This window comes from Canis lupus, chromosome 13 (assembly GCF_048164855.1).
Source record: "Canis lupus baileyi chromosome 13, mCanLup2.hap1, whole genome shotgun sequence".
NCBI classification, from domain to species: domain Eukaryota; kingdom Metazoa; phylum Chordata; class Mammalia; order Carnivora; family Canidae; genus Canis; species Canis lupus.
In genome coordinates, this window is record NC_132850.1 from 2,082,080 (window position 1) to 2,102,111 (window position 20,032).

Sequence of the window (20,032 nt, forward strand, 5' to 3'; positions counted from 1 at the left end):
ATGTCTATATCTTCTCTGAAGAGTGTTCAGATTGGCCACTTCAACTCCCACCTACTCAATCTAGGCCACTATCTCTTCATCTATGGCTCATATCTGAATTAATTGGTCTTCATCGATTTACCTCTTATAGAGGTACTGGAACAATCTCCCTCAAAAACCTGGTAATACACCATTACAGTGCTCAAGAACTAGACTTCCTTTTTTTTCCTATAGCAAACTTAAATGCTGTGACCAAGCTTCTTGGCTTTTTTGTTCTTGTGACCACTATCATGCCTGTCCCCCACCATGCCTCCAATATGCTTTTTCCCCTTCTGCAATTAGGTTTCATGATTGTGAATCTTGGACTCAGAGTACACTCTAAAGTTAAAAGCAACTTTCAGGAAGGCATGAAATTCAGTGGTCCAAAACTAGCAAAAAAACCCCAAAAAACAAAACCCCTCCTTCTATGTTAAAACATTACAAAGATATAAATTTGGCTATACCTAGACCATATTTTCCTAGTTTACTGATGATGTATCCTTTAGTATATAGTATATGTCAAAATTGCCATCTATAACAGTAGATGACCTAGTTCTAGGCTTTTGCCCAGAAAAAGTTTGATTGCATCTATTAGTTTTTGCGCCGAAGCAGAGTAATGCATTTGCCCAAAGTCTCAAAAGCTTCAGTGAAAGATATTTTTGGTGAAAAAGTAGAAATATAAGAGTTAGAGGACAAGATTAATGAGAAAGATGGAAGGAAGGAAGGAAGGAAGGAAGGAAGGAAGGAAGGAAGGAAGGAAGGAAGGGAGGGAGGGAGGGAGGGAGGAAGGAAGGAGAAAGAAAAGAAAGAAAAGAAAAGAAAAGAAAAGAAAAGAAAAGAAAAGAAAAGAAAAGACAGAAAGGTAATCAAAAGAATTATCGGATACAGTGTTAAATAAAAACAGCAAAAAAATCTCTTAGCAGAGTATAGTCTAAGTTAGGACATTAACGTATTTCCCTGGTGAAACTATGGGTTATAATCATTCCTTTTATTTTTCCATGCCTTCCAAATTTCCCACCAAAAGCATAAATTTATTTTTAAAAGCAAGAAAAGGTTTAAAAATGTAATAATATATCAAAAGACAAACTCCTTGGGGGAATGCTCACTTGTAATTAATTTTTCTGCTCACATCATTTGGAAATGAATGTCAAATTCTTACAATGATCAAGTCAAATAAAGTATACCCCCCAAATAATTAATGTGATATGGGACTTTCTCAATTTACCAGAGTTCCTCTCTCTCCTCCTTTGGGCTTTGAGTCTCTAATTCCAAAATTGGTAGTTTAGACACAGGATCTTTACAGATACTTTCACTTGCAATTAAATTAGCAGCTAAAGTAAAATGATTAACTTGTTCAAATTCTTGTGAAAGCTTCATGACCTGTAAAAGTTAAGTGAGAAAATACTCTATTTTGTATGTTTTAATATAGAATTATGAGAAAGTACATTGAGTCCATTGAATGCTTAAATGATTATTGACATATAATATAAATTGATATCCTATTTGAAGTCTTCTTCTAATTTAACTTAACATTTTGCAGTTGTTATGCAAATCCATTTTTACCTTAGGCATAAGGATATGTAAATCCATGGTGTTAAAGAAGGGTATTCTTGGAAAAAGGGAGACAGCGCTAGGATGACAAAGCACCTGTGGTACCATGTTAACATTGGAGGGGTGAAGGTACATGAGAATTCTTTGTATTATTTTTGCAACTTTTCTAGGAGTCTGAAATTATTTCAAAATAAAAAGTTTTTTAAGAGAGAGAGAAAGGGAGAGCCAGATTACCAGGATAGTGATCTGGATCTCTCATTTTTATATTATATCCTTGTTGCCTCAGTTCATCTTCTGTGTTACACTGTCCAGAGATATTTCATAAGACAGGATCCTTTAATTGTACAGTGTGATGATAACTCACTTTGATGACAAGGTCTCACAAAGCTCATCTATAGGCTATGCCCCATGTATCCACTTTCCAGGTAGACTAAACCATGTTCTGCATCTTTCCTTCTCTAGGTCACATACTATTAGATCCATGTCCCAATCCCTCAGCAACTTGCACCCTACTTTCAAGACAACAAATTCATATAGGATAAATGAGGCCTAAACTGAATCTTCCATTTCACATGTGGTATGAAAATATGTTTTAATTGTGTGGTCAAGCCTTCACTCCTTCCTTCCATTTTAATTAAGACCAAGAGAGTAACTGAGGAAGAGAATTTTCATGTAGGAGTTGTTAATAATAAGTGGGACTCCAGAAATCACCCTACAGGCAACCCTTCCTTCTAACCCTGGTCTGGCAGCCATTTTTTTTTTTTTTTTTTTTGGCAGCCATTTTTATACTTGGGGAACACATTGGGGTCAGAACATTTAAACATTTTCCTAATTCTAAGTATAAGCCTAATTTTCAGTGTAGCTGGAAAAAAAAAGCTTTGATTTGAAGGTTTAAAGTTGAAGACACTTAAGTAAACTTTTGTTTGTTTTAAATTTGGGGGATGGTAGTAAAATACACATAACATAAAATCACCATCTTAACCTTACACACTTCAGTATGTTGTTGAGTGGTTCTAAATACATTCACATTGTTGTGCAACCATCACCATCATCCATTCCCAGAACTCTTTTCATCTTGTAAAACAAACTCTACCTATTAAACAATAACTCCCCCTTTCTCCTCCCCCAGCCCCTGCAACCACCATTATACTTTTTGTCTTTATGATTTTGACTACTCTAAGAACCTCACATGATTGGAATCATACAGTATTTGTGTTTTTGTGATTGGCTTATTTCACTCAGCATAATGTCTTCAAGATTTATCCATGTTGTAGCATATTTTACAATTTCCCTCCTTTTGTAAGAGTGAATGAGTTCCCATTGTGTACATACCACAATTTGCTTATCTATTTATCCGTCAATAAGCAACTTGGATTACTTCCACATCTTAGCTATTGTGAATAATGCTGTTATGAAAATGGGTGTGTAAAGTATCTCTTCAAGATCCTGCTTTCAATTCTTTTGTGTATATACCTAGATAGTGGAATTGCTGGGTCATTTGGTAGTTCTATTTTTAGGTAAACCTTTTACATTATAATACGTGCTCCAAAAATTAAGCTGTTGGGAAACTGATTTAAAGTAAAAAATTCACTGATTAATCCTAAGAGTGACATACTGGTTGAAGTCTATTCTGAGACACAGGTTGGCTTATAACCAAAACTATATGGAAATATATTCTATAATAATAAAAGAAACCCTAATTTCCAAGTAATATTTCCCTGAGAATTGATTTCCTTTTTTCTTATCTTAATAAAAGATAAAGTCAAACACTGAACATTTAAATAATTCAGTCTCACCTTTGTTTCTAATTCAGAATTCTCTCTTTGTAGCAGGTCATATGCTGTTAAAAAATGGTCTCTGTCTTTTGTTGTCCCTGGAAGACTTTGAATTTCATTATAAAGGCATATAAGTTCTGACTTTGATTTTTGTAATTCCTGATTAAGAAATAAAGATATTTAGTAAAATAAAACAAGACTTTTCTCCATAAGAGATATAATACTTCTAAAAAGGAATCTTTAAAATGACTCTGAAAATTTTTTTTGTTTTAAATATTCCAACTTATTTTTCTGGCAGAACTACTTTCTTAGTAGTTAAAGTTTACTTAAATCAATTAATTAAACTGAGCACTCTTAATTTCTATCATTCACAGGTTGAAGGACTGGTTTGTAGAGTCATTCCTACTTTTAGCAAGGCTTGTAGAAAGGTAAATTCTTCAGCAACTCCTGCATTAGTTATATTGCCTATTTTTAAATGAATCTTTTTAAAAAATTACCTTTTATAGAACAACTGTACTTTTAATTTTGCGACAATCCCATGTGCTAGGGTTACTAAAACAGGCTCAGAGAGTATAAGTGGCCTGCCTAAGTTCGCATAGCTAGGAAGTGGTAAAGCTGACATTCAATTGTCTGACCAACTTCAAACTCTGTTCTTAGCTACAAATTATGCTGCCTTACTTAATGTTGTATATATTCAGTGACATAATCAACTAAGCTTTCCTCTAGTCCTCTGATTTTTTTTTTAGATCCGTGAGAGAAAACACTTCAGTTATATGTAGATTCTTATCCAATTTTTACATTGATGACATGGAATATATAGTTCAGTTGGTGGATGATTGGGGCCTGAGAATCTGTGGTGTCCCATAAAGGGAACAGGTGATATAAAATTTGTTTTAGGAGAGGAGTTACTTGCTATTTTCCCAAAGCCTTGAGATCAGAAGAGGAAGAGAGTGTTGATGAGGAAGGCGTTGGGAAAATAGAGGGAAAATAGAGAGTGGCCACCCAAAACCACAGGAAGAGGGCAAGTGGCATCAGTTTCCTACCTCATTGCATTGAAAATCCCTGTAGGTCATCAAGGTGGGATTTGGGGCATTGCACTGCCTGTCACCCCCCGCCCACCCCCACCCCCTGCAAACCGGTTAAGTGTCACCATCCTTCAAATTGGTGATCTAGACTTCCATGAACTCACTTCCAGGTGTCTCTTCCAAATATAGGCTGGTTGTCTCCTGATAGACCTTTCCAAGATGGTAGGACAAGCAGTTAAAAGGAAAGACCAGTCCATGACTCCATGACCACCATAAAAACCAAACACCTGCTACTTAAAGGCTGCTGGAACTCAGCTTGTGGAAATGATACTCACCTCATTATTACTAACAGAAACGCATATTCTACAGCTACGATTTATTTTAGAATCAAAATGAATGGTAACACGAAATCCCTAAAGTAGGAATGCAAAAAGAGGGAAATAACATCCTGAGTGATAAAATACCTCACTTTTAACTTTCAAAGCCATCTGCACAGTATTAAGATCAGATGTCAATTGCTTTTTCCCTTCTCTCTCTTCTGACAACTCACTTTCAAATATTTCAATTTTTTCTTGGCTCATTTTCAAAATCTGTAAAAAGCATTTTACATCATTAATTCTATGTACAATAATGTTTCTTATAAATATTGATAATAATAATTTCCTGCCTAACTCAATTATAAAGTCATTTAGAGGAGATATAAAGCTGGGAAAAGGAATTCATGGTCCCATAGCTTGTAAGAGACATTTTTCTCTCTCAACCTGTTTTCTCAGTTGTCAAATGGAGCTAATAATTGTTTTACATACATTATAATCATCAGAGTAGGTATTAAGTGAGATTTTGAAAGAATTTTATTAAGCACCTACCAAATATAAAGTGTTGGTAAAATCTTTTCAGATTGATAATAATAATTAAAATAATGAGAGCAGCTACTAGTTAGTGCTTACCATGTGTGAGACATTATGGTACATGCTTTACTTGCATTACCTCATTTTGTTTTCCCATGACTCCTGTGAAATTGGAACTACTACTTTTTTTTTTTTTTACAGAGAACAGGGGTGAGGCTCAGATATATTAGACATTTTTCCCAAGATCACATAGTCAGCGCTGGGATTCAAATCAAATCTAACTTACAAGTACTTACTTTTAATATCTTCTCTATTTGGACTTGCCTAAGTATATTTTCTCCTGTTACAAAAACCTATGAGGAAATTAAATGGAGGCCAAAATGCAATTTAGTGATTTAGTAATAGAGTCCGCCTCACCTGTATTAGCAACTGTCACTGAAAACAACCTTTTTATTTCTTGCCTCATTCATATCTTGTACTTGCACTGTCTCTTGACCTTTCGTACTGGTTTCTCTTCTATTTTCCTATATTACTGATAACTCAGGCTCTAAGAGGGAAATCTTAATCCAAATAAATCATCAGTTTAAATTCATTCATGTGTTACTCTAAAAAACACCGAAAACATAAGCTATAGTTCTTAAGTGTCCTTCCCTGAAGCTACACCTTGAAAAATTTCCCTATCAACAAGTTTCACCCCTTGTCTGGTCTTAGGTCCTTTGGAGAGTTGCTTTATTAAGTATTTAAGCCCTCACTGCTGTTTGGCAGCTAAATCAAAGGGACCAAGTATTAGAAAAATATACTACAGGATCCTCATTGTCCTAACTTAAGCTGCTAATGTATTTTTTTTCACTTTTGAAAAGTACCCTTTTATTGTTGATTGGCCCAGTAACAATACTATATGCAAAAGAAGCTTTTGAGTATTTAGATGTAATTTAGAAATAGAAGACACTAATACTGATATTACTTTTATTCAGAATTAGGTTTCAACAGAAACTTCAGTTAAGTTTTTCGTTTATTTCAGAGACAAAAACATTCATTTATTTAAGCTGAAGAAAAGAAAGGGTTGATATATCAGAGTTTCACCTAATTAAATTTTGGAGAAAAGTATTTTGGGGCTTTGCTTATACTTGCAGATTCATAATTTACTTCCAGATACATATTAACTTAACCTACAGGTTTTTTCAAAAATTAATTTATTAGTTTGGTAAAGTTGATTATCAGTAGACTTACCGTTCTTGTGTTTAATATCAATAAAATAGGAAGAGAGGACAGGCAACTGGAAAAATGGATGATGAACCCCAGTGTAACTTCTACAAATTCTTCTGTCCAGGAGTATAGAAAAAAGACCTGGTTAAGAATGAAGTCGGCTTCCTAGGAGCGCTGAACAAGGATATAGGAAAGGGTAAATTTTTTCCTCAGAGCAGCTTTTCCCCTTCATCAGCCCCCTTTTGCCCTGCTGAATGTTTCTGCACATCCACACATGACATGCTGATGCATGGGGCACTCAAGGCAAGAATCTCCTTGGCTCCACCTGAGATGCCTCAGTGCAAAATGCAAGAAACATTTCAACTCTTAAAAATGAAAACTCCCCTCATTTCCTCTGTGTTTTTTAGTATAAGAATGCCATGTATTTTAATGCTATAGCTTTTAAAAGATAGCTTTTCAAGAGAATGCTTATTTGAAATTTAACATAATTTGCGGCATACTAAAAATGCTTATGCATTTAGGCTATCTATGTCCTGCATGTACTTCGTGGTGATCAAAGTTTCAAGCAGAAAAACACAGCAAAGGGGCAGCAAATAATCTAAGAAATGAGCAGTGGGATAGAGAGAGCTCTGGGTAGCTGAAGGGAGCCTACCTCGCCTGTCAGGCAGCAGTCAGAAAAAAGCAAGCACTACCAGACTTATTAGGGAATTGCCTCACTGGCATGGGGTAGCCACCAACGACTCTGGAGTGCAGTGTAACAGCTCAGAATTCTCCACTTTCAGTGTTCTACTGGCCCAAAGGTAGGGATCGTCTACTACTGCTCTGAAGCAAACTGTGCCTCCTAGGCACAGTATGACAAGTGCTACTGCCATCTCAACTATGTGCCTGCACTAGGCTGTGCTCTCTCATAGACACAGTCAATGGGATGGCAGGTGCGGGCACCAGGCAGGATGGGACATAGTCATCACCTCCAGGTGGGCACGGTTTATATGCTCAGTGTTGAGCATGCTGTAGCCCCCATGAGTTGTTATAAATCCCCTACGTAAACCCTTCCATAAATCCTCATCCAAGAGTTGATGTGATATACAAAATCAGCTCCAAGGCCTGACGACCCTGGAACAACTCCTAGCTCTGCCGCTCACTTTGTTCAAGACCTTTCAAGTTCTCTCAAATATGAAATGGGGACTATACTTACTTACCTTGGGGAGGGCTGTTACAGGGATTACATGAGATTATGTTTATAAAATATCTACAACAGATCACGGCATTTGAGAGATGCTTAATATATTGTGGCTATTATCATTCCTACCAGATACCTAGCATTTCTTCTTTTTAAGCATCTTCTCTGAGAATAGCAGCATTAAGATGGTCTATCAATGGTAAATCTGTCTGCAGATAGAAATGGATAAGGGGGGCAGCCTGGGTGGCTCCAGCGGTTTAGCACCGCCTTCAGCCCAGGGCCTGATCCTGGAGATCTGGGATTGAGTCCCACACTGGGCTCCCTGCGTGGAGCCTGCCTCTCCCTCTCCTTGTGTCTCTGCCCGCCCCCCCACCCCTGTGTCCCTCATGAATAAAAAAAAAAGAGAGAGAGAGAGAGAGAGAGAAAGAAAGAAAGAAAGAAAGAAAGAAAGAAAGAAAGAAAGAAAGAAAGAAAGAAATGGGTAAGGGTTACAGGTCATTATCTTGAATAGCCTGCCCGATTTAAGGGATTGGTTTTCTAAATTATTTGTCCTTTTAAAGTCATCTCTTCCCATTTATTTTCTTTTTTTACATATTTTTTAATTGGAGTTCAATTTGCCAACATATAGCATAACACCCAGTGCTCATCCCATCAAGTGCCCCCCTCAGTACCTGTCACCCATTCACCCCCACCCCCCACCCACCTCCCTTTTCTTCCCATTTATTTTCAAAAGAATTCTTATGGGGAAACTGTCTACAGGGTACCCAGAAATGGAGGCTTCTCTGGTTGATATAGAGGAAGAAGACCTAGAGCTCTGCATCTGTGGAACATCAAGGATCCTCAAAACACAGTTTGAAAATTGCAGTAGCAAAAACATGAGTCTTGTAGTCAGTTGAAATTTGAAATCTTCACACTTATGAATTTGTGATCTAGGTTTCCTCACCTACACAGCAGGGTGAGAGATACCTACCTCCCAGAATTTTCTGTTAACATTAAATGAGTTATATCAAACCCACAGCAGAGACCTTATAACATTGTAGGCACTGAAATTTTCATTCCCATACTCTTACTTCTTTTTTGTAGGAAACAGAAAGTAAAGCAGTAAGAAACCAGGAATGATGGCATGAGACACCCATGCACCCACCTAAAAGCTGAAGATTCATCCCAAGGGGAGCATGGCCCTGCATCAAGATCTGAAAATCCTAACCTACTGATTACAGTACTCGGTTCACTCAATTCCACAGATGAGAAGGATCCTTTAGTTAATAGTGATAGCATCATTGCTTGGCTGCCAAACTCAATCAAGAAAGCTTGAATCTTTGTCTTCATGGAAGATCAAGAGAAAACATTGATGGCAAAAATCTATTTAGTATTATCTTAGAAATCCACACATATTTCAAGTCTTTATGAACAAGTAAAAAAAAAAAAAGTGGTTTATACCACAGCCTACAGGATGGAGATTAGACAAAGAAAAAACTTCTGGCATTTAAAATTAAACACGAGAGGACAATGTATAATCTTCTTTACTAAACATATTTTAAAATATGATGTATGTTCATTTATGTCATAGATAACATCTATCATAGAGGGAGTGGATTAACCAGTTACTCTACAAGGATCTGTTCTACTATCAGGAATCCTGTGATAAAGAGGGCCACATGAAAGTGCACCACTGGTAGGTATCTCTCTCTTCAGGAAAGAACTTGGCATTCTCTTCCCAGGCAGCCTCCAGTGAATAACTGAGCATGGTGAGGATATTAAGGCTCGGACATTTCTAGTTAATGTGGAATTCCTTCACAGGTTACCATTACGCTAAAGCCCTGTTGGTCTGAACAAGACTTCTCAGAGCTACACCACAATCTGAGGCTCTTCCTATTCAATCTTTTTTCCTTCTCCCTCTTCTTTAACAGATATCAGACCTACATCATGAGCTAAAGGCTTTTTTGCTAGGCTACGTCTGCCCTTCCCTTGATCCTTCTCAGGGACCACCCCCAATAACTCCCCTGCAACTCTAGTCTTGTCTTGGTGCTTGCTTCCCAGATCAGTCTCCTTCTAGTGGATATATGGATGATAAGACAAGGAATGGGCAACAGGTCATGGTTACCATCAAAGTCAAAAGAAAATGATCATTTATTTAAAGACATGAATATAAACATCAAAGAAGCTCACTGAACTGCAAGAGACTCACACTGAGACATATCAGGCCACCGAAAGCCAAAGACAAAGAGATCATCTTTAATGTAGCAAAAAGAAGTGACTTGTCACCTACAGGAGATCCTTAGTAAGATTAATAGCAGATTTCTCATCAGAAACTTTGGAGGCCAGAGGAGCAGGCTGATATATTCAAAATCTAAAAGAACAAAACAGCCAAGAATTCCATATCCAGCAAAACTGTTCTTTCAAGAGTGAGGATAAAATTAAGACATTCACAGATAACAAAAGCTGAGGGAGTTTGTTACTACTAGACCTGCCCTGTGAGAAATTCTAAAAGGAGTCCTGTAGGTTGAAATGAAAAGATAACAGACAGTAACTCAAAGCCATATGAAGAGATAAACATCTCAGTAAAGGTAAATACATGGGCGATGATAAAAATTAGCAATGGTTTAAAACTCCACTTTTTGTTTTCTACATGATTTAAGAGATTAATATATTGTTTTAAAAATTAGGGATGCAAAAAAAAAAATTAGGGATGCCTGGGTAGTTCTGTGGTTGATTGTCTACCTTTGGCTCAGGGCATGATCCCAGGGTCCTGGGATTAAGTCCTGGATTGGGCTCCCTGCAGGAAGCCTGCTTCTGCCTCTGCTTATGTCTCTGCCTCTCTCTCTCTCTCTCTCTCTCTCTCTCTGTGCCTCTCATGAACAAATAAATAAAATCTTTAAAAAATAAATAAATAAAAATTATTATTAGCCTAAAAGCTAGTATTATTGTAACTTTCATTCTAATTCCATGATTTGGTTTCTATGTTAAGAGACTAATACATTTTTTAAAGATTTTATTATATAAGAGAGAGTGTGTGTGTGTGTGTGAGAGAGAAAGAGCACAAGTAGGGGGAGGTACAAAGGAAGAAGCAGACTCCCCACTGAGCAGTAAGCCTGATACAGGCTCCATCGCAGGACCCTGGGATCATGACCAGAGCCAAATGCAGCCACTTAACCAATGGAGCCATCCAGGTGCCCCAAGGGGCTAATACATTTTAAAAAGCAATTTGGATACATGCTATATAAAGACGTAATTCTGTGATGTCAATTACTGAGAACAGAGCTGTAAATGAGTAGTTTTTGCATATTATTGAAGTTAAGCTGGGATAAATCCAAATTAAAGTGTTATAACTTTAGTATGTTAAATGTAATCCCAATGGTAACCACAAAGAAAATACTTATAGAATATACACAAAAGGGAATGAAAAGGAATTAAAATGTTTTATTACCCAAAAAGTTAACTACACACAAGAGAGATACTAATGCAGGAAATGAGGGGGATCAAAAGCTATAAGGCACATAGAAACAAATGGCAAAATGACAGAGTCCTACTTTAATAATTACTTTAAATGTAAGGCACTTAATCTCTCCAATCAAAAGACAGACATTGGTATCATGGAAAAAACAAAGCATAATCTAACTATATACTGTCCACAGAAGATTCACTTTAGATCCAAAGATATGAAGAGATTGTAAGCAAAAGGGTGCAAGTAGTACCAAAAGATAGCAAGGCTAGTTAAACTAATATCAGACAAAATAGATTTTTTCAAAGATTTATTTATTTATCTATTTATTTATTCATGAGAGACACAGAGAGGCAGAGACATAGGCAGAGGGAGAAGAAGGCTCTCTACAGGGAGTCTGATGTGGGACTTCATCCCAGGATTCCAGGATCGTGCTCTGAGCCAAAGGCAGATGCTCAACTGCTGAGCCACTCAGATGTCCCAGATTTTATTTTATTTTTAAAATTTTATTTATTTGAGAGAGATAGAGCATGAGCATGAGAAGTGGGGGAGACAGAGGGAGAGGGAGAAGCAGATTCCCTGCTGAGCAGGGAGCCCAATGAGGAGTTCAATTCCAGGACCCTGAGATCATGACCTGAGCTGAAGGCAGATGCTTAACCAATTGAGCCATGCAGGCATCCCACAAAATAGACTTTAAATCAAAAAGATTACAAGAGACAAATAAGGGCATTATATATTAAGAAAAGTTTCAATACAGCGATAAGATATAGTAGTACCTAATCACCAACCAAAATATATAAGGCAAAAATTGGCAAAATTGAAAGAAGGCATAAACATTTCTATAATAAGAGTTGGGGGGGCAGCCCAAGTGGCTCAGTGGTTTAGCACCACCTTTGGTCCAGGGTATGATCCTGGAGACCCGCAATTGAGTCCCACATCAGGCTCCCTGGATGGAGCCTGCTTCTCCCTCTGGCTGTGTCTCTGCCTCTCTCTCTCTCTCTCTCTCTGTGTCTTTCATGAATAAATAAAATCTTAAAAAAAAAAGAGTTGGGGACTTCAATATCTTACTTTCAATAATGGATAGGACAGCCAGGTATGAGATAAATAGGGAAACAGGACTTGAACAATACAATACAATACAATACAATACAATACAATAAAGCAACAATATCTAACAGACATATATAGGACACTCTACTCAATGACCGCTCTTCCCAAATGCACACAGACATTCTCCAAGACAGACAATATTTTAGGCCATAGACTAAGTCTTAGTAGATTTTGAAAGACAGATCTTATGCAAAGTATCTTCTCCAACCACAGCAGGATAGAAACAGATATTAATAACAGAAGGAAAACTGGAAATTTCAACTATTTGTAGAAATTAAACAACATACTCTTAAACAACCAATGGCTCAAAGAAGAAATCACAAGAGATTAGTAAATACCTAAGATGAATGAAAATGAAACATGAAACTACAACATATCAAAACTAATGGGATGTAATGAAAGATGTACTAAGGGAGAAATTTATAGCTATAGCTTACATCAAAGAATAAGAAAGATCTGAAATCAACAACCTAACTCTATAATTTAGAGAGGTATAAAAGGACAAGCAAAAAAACCTAAACTTAGCAGAAAGAAAGAATAAGAGAGCACAGATCAAATAAAAAAAGAAAAAAAGAAAATCAGGTATACCAAAAATTGGTTCTTTGAAAAGATCAACAAATTTGATAAATCTATTAGCTAGAAAGACTAAGAAAAAAAGAGAAGAATTAAATTACTAACATAGAAATTGAAAGTGAGTACATTACTGATTTTACAGATTAAAAAGCATTAGAAGAGAGTACTTTGAACAATTGTACACCAATAAATTAGATAACCTACATGAAATCGACAAATTCCTAGAAACATAAAAGCAACAAAGACTGAATCATGAAGAAACAGAAAATTTGACTAGACCTATAACTCACAGAATACTGAATCAGTAATCAAAAATCTCAGGTACAAAAAAAAGCCCAGGCCTCATTGCTTCACTGGTGAATTCCACCAAACATCTAAAAAGAACTAAGACCAACACTTCTTGAACCTTTTCCAAAACTTAAAAGGGAAGAAACACTTTCTAACTCATCCTGTGAGGCCAGCTTACCCTGACATGAAAGTCATACAAATATACAAAAAGGAAGAAAAAAAACCACAGACCAATATCCTTTACGAGCATTGATGCAAAATTCTTAACAAAATATTATTAAAATGAATTTCACATTATATTTGAATGAATATGAGCAAGTGAGATTTATTCCTGAAATGTAAATATGGTTTAACATACAGAAATCGATCAATGTAATACACCACATTAAAAGTATGAGGGAACATTGACATGATCATCTCAATTGATGCAGAAAAGGTATTTGACAGAATCCAACACCCTTTCATGATTGAAAAAAAAAAACATGAAATAAACTAGGAATAAAAGTAAACTACCTCAGGATCCCTGGGTGGCTCAGTGGTTGAGCGTCTGCCTTCAGCTCAGGTCGTGATCCCTGGGGTCCTGAGATCGAGTCCTGCATTGGGCTCCCTGAAGGGAGCCTGCTTCTCCCTCTACCTATGTTTCTGCCTCTCTCTGTGTGTCTCTCATGAATAAATAAATAAAATCTTAAAAACAATCTACCTCAACATAATAAGAGATTTATAAAAAACCCACAGTGAACATCATATTCAATAGTCAAAGACTGAAAGCTTTTCTATAAGATCAGAAACAAAGCTTTCACCACTTCTATTCAATACAGTATTGGAAATTCTAGCCAGAGCAATTAACAAGAAAAAAAAGATATCCAAATAGGAATGGAAGAAGTAAAATTATCTGTTTGCAAATGATATTGCCTTATATGTAGAAAGCTGTAAAGATTCTATAAGCAATTAGACATAATAAGTTAATTTAGCCAAGTAACAAGATACCAAATCAACACACAAAACTCAGTCACACTTCTACACACTAACAACAAGCAATCTGAAAAGGAAATTACAAAAACATTTCCATTTATAGTAGCATCAAAAATAATAAAATAGTTAGGAATTAACTTAACCAAGGAGGTGAAAGATTTGTACAATGAAAACTACAAAACATTGCTGAAAAAATTAAAGAAGACAAACAGAAACACATTCCATGTTCATGAACTGGAAGACTTAACATGGTTAACATGTCAATACTACCCAAAATGATCTACAGATTCAGGGTAATCTTTATCAAAATCCCAATGACATTTTTTTGCAGAAATAGAAAAACCCATCCTAAAATTCATACGGAATCTCAAGGGATGCTGAATAGCTAAAACTATCTTGGAAAAGAAGAACAAAGCTTCAGAACTCATACTTCCTGATTTTAAAATTTACTGTGAAGTCACAGTAGTCAAAACAGTGTGGTACAGGCATAAACACAGACATACAGATCAATGGAATAGAATACGGAGCCCAAAAATAAGCCTTCATGTATATGGTCAAATAATTTTTGACAAGTGTGTCAAGAACATTCAATGGGAAAAGGCTAGTCTTTTCAACAAATGATGCTTGAATAACTGGAAATCTATATGCAAAGGAATAAGTTGTATCTTAACAGCGTATATAAAGATTAATTCAAAATGGATCAAAGATTTAAATGTAAGACCTAAAACTATAAAACTCATAGGAGAAAAGATGGGAAAAGCTTTACAACATTGAATTTGGCAATGATTTCTTGGATATGACATCAAAGGTACAGACAATAAGAGAAAAAATAGACAAACTGGACTTCATGAAACTTAGAACTTTTTTTGTTCATTAACACAGTGAAAAGTAAACCTATGGAATAGAAAAATATTTGCAAGTTATAAAACCAATAAGGGATTGATGTAATCAGAATATGTAAAGAGCTCCAAAAACTCAACAACATAAAAACAACCTGATTTAAAAATAGGCAAAGGACTTGAATAGATATTTCTCCAGTGATGACATATGAAAGGTCAATAAGCACATCAAATGATGTTTAACATCTTTCATTATTAGGTAAATGCATCTCAAACCACAGTGAGAAACCACCCTGCATTCATTTGGAAAGCTAGCACCAGAAACAGAAAATAGCAAGTGCTGCTGCTGATGATATAGAGAAAGGGGAATCCTTGTGCACTGTCAGTGAGAATGTAAAATAGTGCAGTCACTGTGGAAAATGGTATGGTGGTTCCTCAACAAAATGAAAGAGAACTACCATATGATCCAGCAGTTCCACATCTATATATATACCCAAAAGAATTGAAAGCAGGGACTTGAACAGATACTTACACACTCACGTTCATAGCAGTGCTATCCACAATAGCCAAATGGTTGAAGCAACCCAAGTATCCCTTGATGGATAAATGGATAAACAGGATGTGGAATATACAATGGAATATTATTCAGCCTAAATAGGAGGGAAATTCTGATCTATGCTGCAACATGAATGATACTTGAAGACATTATGCTAATTGAAATGTGAGTCCCAAAAGGATAAATAGTGTATGATTCCCTTTATGTGAGGTACCTATAGTAGTCAAAACCATAGAGACAGAAGTAGGATGGTGGTTGCCAGGGGTTGGGGGAAGGACAGAAAGGGGACTTACTGTTTAATGAATATACAATTTCAGTTTTACAAGATGAAGGGAGTTTTGGAGGTGGATGTTAGTAATGGCTGCACAACAATGTGAACATGCTTACTATCACTGAACTGTACACTTAGAAACACGAGGGGCACCTGGGCACCTCAGTGGGCTGAGCCTCTGACTCTTGATTTCCGCTCAGATCATGATCTTGGGATTGTGAGATTGAGCCCTGCAGCGGGCTCCCTGCTCAGCGCAGATTCTGTTGCTCTCTCCCTCCTTCTCCCCCCTTTCCCCCACCTGCCACTCATGCTCTCTCCCTCATATAAATAAATAAATCTTAAAAAAATAGTTGACATGATAAATTTTCTGTTATGTGTATTTTGCCAAGGTAAAAAGAATTTTTTTTAAAGTAAAGACTTTTATGGACAAACAAAACCAGAAAGTTTATCACTAGTAGACTTACTCTAGAAGAAATGTTGAAACATGTTCTTTAGGCTAAAGAAGTATGATTGGTACCAGACAGAAAGTTGGATTTATGCAAAGTAATGATGAGCTCTAGAAACGGTCAATATGTGGTTAAATATGAAGACTTTTGCTTTTCCTTTTTTTTTTAAAGACCTATTTTTATTTATTTATTTATAATAGACATAGAGAGAGAGAGAGAGAGGCAGAGACACAGGCAGAGGGAGAAACAGGCTCCATGCCGGGAGCCTGACGCGGGACTCAATCCCGGGACTCCAGGATTGTGCCCTGGGCCAAAGGCAGGCGCGAAACCGCTGAGCCACCCAGGGATCCCCTGCTTTTCCTTTAAAAGGTAATAGGCTAAAACAAGAATAATAACAGTGTACTACAGGGCTTAGAACAGCAAGTGTTGTTCCTTTTTATTAACAGTTCATCCAATTTATTTCCTTCCTCTTGCATTTTACCATAATCATCGAGGTTAAACCACACCTTACACATTTTGTTTGTAAATCACCATAGTTAGGCATCCAAGTCTGTCACTTATAGGTTCTACTTTCCACCCAATGGTAAAACATAATTCAACCACATTCTCCTACCTTATAACAAGTATCACCTCTTCTCCAAACAGCATGTTGCTCATTGCTCTCTGAGGCCTCAGCAGAAGCACCTTTGATGTGCATATTTATAGCAACATTCTGGACATGGCAATCTATGTGTTGTCTGAGATGACAAAGCCTTCCCTGAAGCTCTCACTTCCTGAGCTCCCATCAGAATAACCTTTAAATCCATATTATACCAACATTCCCTTCAAGGCAGTTTTGCTTTTTCTATCTAGCACCTCAAAATTATTCTAGCCTCTATATATAATACAATTATGAAGCCCATTCTACAGTTTTAGGTATTTGTTATAGAAGTGCCTCACTTTCTGGTACCAAAATGTCAACGAGTTTCCTAGGGCTGCTATAACAAAGCACCACACATAAGGTGGCTTAAAACAACAGAAATGTATTCCTCATAGCTCTGGAGGCTAGAACTCTGAAACCAAGCTGTCAGCAGAGTCATGTTCCCTTTGAGACGCTGGGAAGAATCTTTCCCTGCCTCTCCTAGCTTCTGGCGGTGGCCGTTGATCCTTGGCATTTCTTGGCTTGCAGCTGCATCACTCCAACCTCTGCCTCTGTCATCATATGGCACTCCCTGAGCATCTCTGTCTTGAAACAGCATTTCCTCTTCTTATAGGTACACCAGTCATATTGGAGTAGGACCCATTCTAATGACCTCATCTTAACTCGATTGCATCTCCAAAGACCCTGTTTCCAAATGAGGTCATATTCACAGGTACTAGGGGTTAGGATTTCAACACACTTTGGGGGAGGCACAATCCAGTGTATGAAAGAGACTCATTAATAGAATACATAAAGAATTCTTGAAATAAAAAGACAAATTAGTCCATTAAAAGTTGGCAAAAGATATGAATAGACATTTTCTATAGAAGATGCACAAATGCTCAATAAGCATAAGAAAAGATGCTCAATATCACTCAGGAAATGAAATTAAAATTACATTAAGATACTAATTCACACCCACTAGGATGGCTATGATAAAAAAGACAGAAACTGGAATTCTCATATACTGCTGATGGGAATGTTATATGGGGCAGCTGCCTTGGAAAACAGCCTGGCAATTTCAAAAGGTTAAACATAGAATTAACATAGGACCTAGCGGGATCCCTGGGTGGCGCAGCGGTTTGGCGCCTGCCTTTGGCCCAGGGCGTGATCCTGGAGACCCGGGATCGAGTCCCACATCGGGCTCCCGGTGCATGAAGCCTGCTTCTCCCTCTGCCTCTCTCTCTCTGTGACTATCATAAATAAATAAAAATTTAAAAAAATTATTAAAAAAAACATAGGACCTAGCAATGTGGGACATGTGGGACCACTCCTACATACATACTCAAGAGAAATGAAAACATGTCCACACAAAAAATTTGTATGTGTGTATTCATAGCAGCATTATTCATAATGGCCACAAAATGGAAACTACCAAATGTCCATCAACTGGTGAATGGACAAACAAAATGTGGTATATCCATGCAATACTATTCAGCCATAAAAAGAAAGTACTGATTCATGCTAAAATTTGCTTGAATCTCGACAAGATTATGCTAAGTGAAAGAAGCCAGATGCAGAAGACCACATACTGTATGATTCCATTTGTATGAAATGTACTGGATAGGCGAATTCTTAGAGACAAAAAGTAAATTAGTAGTTGGCAAGAGGCTGGCTGGAGGCTAAGGGAATGGAGAATGTAATGGGTTTGGGGTTTCTTTAGGGGAGTTGAAAATGTTCTGAAATTAGATAATGGTGATAATTGTGTGACTTTGTGAACATGCTAAAAACCACTGAACCATATACTTTTATGGTATGTAAATTATACTTCAATTCTTTCTAAAGAATAAATGTAATTACATACAGGTAAGACCTGTGTGCTGAAAACTACAAAACATTGCTGAGACAAATTAAAGACCCAAATAAACAGAAAGATGTAGACCATGTTAACACATCAGCAGATCCAATATTGTTAAAATAAAAATTCTCCCTCACTTGATCTGAAGATTCAGTGAAATCCCAATCAAAATCCTAGCAGGCATTTTTGTCAAAATTGACAGGCTGATTCTCAGTTGGTTAAGCATCTGCCTTCAGCTTAGGTCATGATCCCAGGGTCCTCAGATTGAGCCCCATGTCAGGCTCCCTGCAGAGCAGGGAGTTTGCTTCTCCTTCTCCCTCTGCCCCTCCTCTCTTTTCTCTCCTTTCTCTCTCTCTCTCTCTCTTTCTCTCTTTCTCTCAATAAGTCAATAATATCTTTTTAAAAAATGTATATGAAAATGCAGTGGACCTAGAACAGTCCAGACATCTTTGAAAAAGAAAAATAAAGTTGGAAAGGTTTCCTTTCTGATTTCAAGACTGCATGGTATTATCCTATGAACAAATATGTAGATTAGTGGAACAGAATAGAGTCTAGAAATTGAGCTGCATAACTAATTTTGGATAAAGGTGCCAAAAACTTTAAATAAGGAAATAATTCTCTTTCCAATAAATTGTCCCAGAATAACTGGATATACATTTGGAAATGAATGAACCTCAAACCTTACATCACACTATTACAAAAATTCTCTCTGATGGATCATAAACCTAAATGTAGGAGCTCAAACTATAAAACCTTTAGAAGAAGAGAGAGGACAAATATTTGTGTCCTTGATGTAGCCAAAGATTTCTCAGATGGCTTTTCTGTCCTATAATAAAACTTTGATAAATTTCTATCAAAATTTTAAAACAACTATTCTTCATAAAACACTTTTAAAAATGAAAAGCAAAACTCTGGGAAACGAACTAGGGGTGGTAGAAGGGGAGGAGGGCGGGGGGTGGGAGTGAATGGGTGACGGGCACTGGGGGTTATTCGGTATGTTAGTAAATTGAACACCAATAAAAAATAAATTAAAAAAAAACATTAAAAAATATATATATAAAAAAAATGAAAAGCAAATCATTTTCACTGAGAAAAATATTTAAAATACATATATCTAATGAAGGCCTGATTCCAATCTATATAAAGAATTCCTGCAACTTAATATTCATATAATTCAATTAATGAACAAAATATTTGAACAGAAGTCTCATAAAACAAAATATACTAACAGCCAATGGGCACATCAAAACCTACTCATTGTCATTAGACACTCTCAAAAGTCAAATTAAAACCACAGTGAGGGGCTCCTGTGTGGCTGAGTTGGTTAAGTGCCCAACTCTTGACTTCAGCTTAGGCTATGATCTCAGGGTCATGAGATCAAGCCCCATATTGGGCTCTGCTGAATGTGGAGCTGACTTAAGATTCTCTCTCTCTTTGAGCATCCGACTCTTGATT

General features: G+C 36.7%; 1 protein-coding gene and 1 long non-coding RNA gene across 3 annotated transcripts in view; one reads left to right on the top strand and one right to left on the bottom strand.

Annotated features, from left to right (window-relative positions):
• Positions 1-20,032, bottom strand: part of CCDC30 (coiled-coil domain containing 30) — a 118,588-nt gene that overhangs the window by 60,564 nt on the left and 37,992 nt on the right. The window contains exons 1-6 of one of the 2 annotated variants that reach the window (XM_072771625.1): positions 7,076-7,222; positions 6,448-6,597; positions 5,514-5,570; positions 4,834-4,959; positions 3,366-3,503; positions 1,244-1,398 (exon numbers count right to left, since the gene is read on the bottom strand). The exons of the other annotated variant lie outside the window; for it this stretch is intronic. Coding sequence (XP_072627726.1) covers positions 1,244-1,398; positions 3,366-3,503; positions 4,834-4,950 — 410 coding nt within the window. The 5' untranslated portion in view covers positions 4,951-4,959; positions 5,514-5,570; positions 6,448-6,597; positions 7,076-7,222. Of the gene's footprint in view, positions 1-1,243; positions 1,399-3,365; positions 3,504-4,833; positions 4,960-5,513; positions 5,571-6,447; positions 6,598-7,075; positions 7,223-20,032 lie in introns of those variants that run through there. 2 annotated transcript variants of the gene reach the window in all.
• LOC140602323 (uncharacterized) lies at positions 7,216-9,107 on the top strand. The gene is made up of 2 exons (XR_012005278.1): positions 7,216-7,397; positions 8,687-9,107. It is a non-coding gene; the product is annotated as an uncharacterized lncRNA (long non-coding RNA).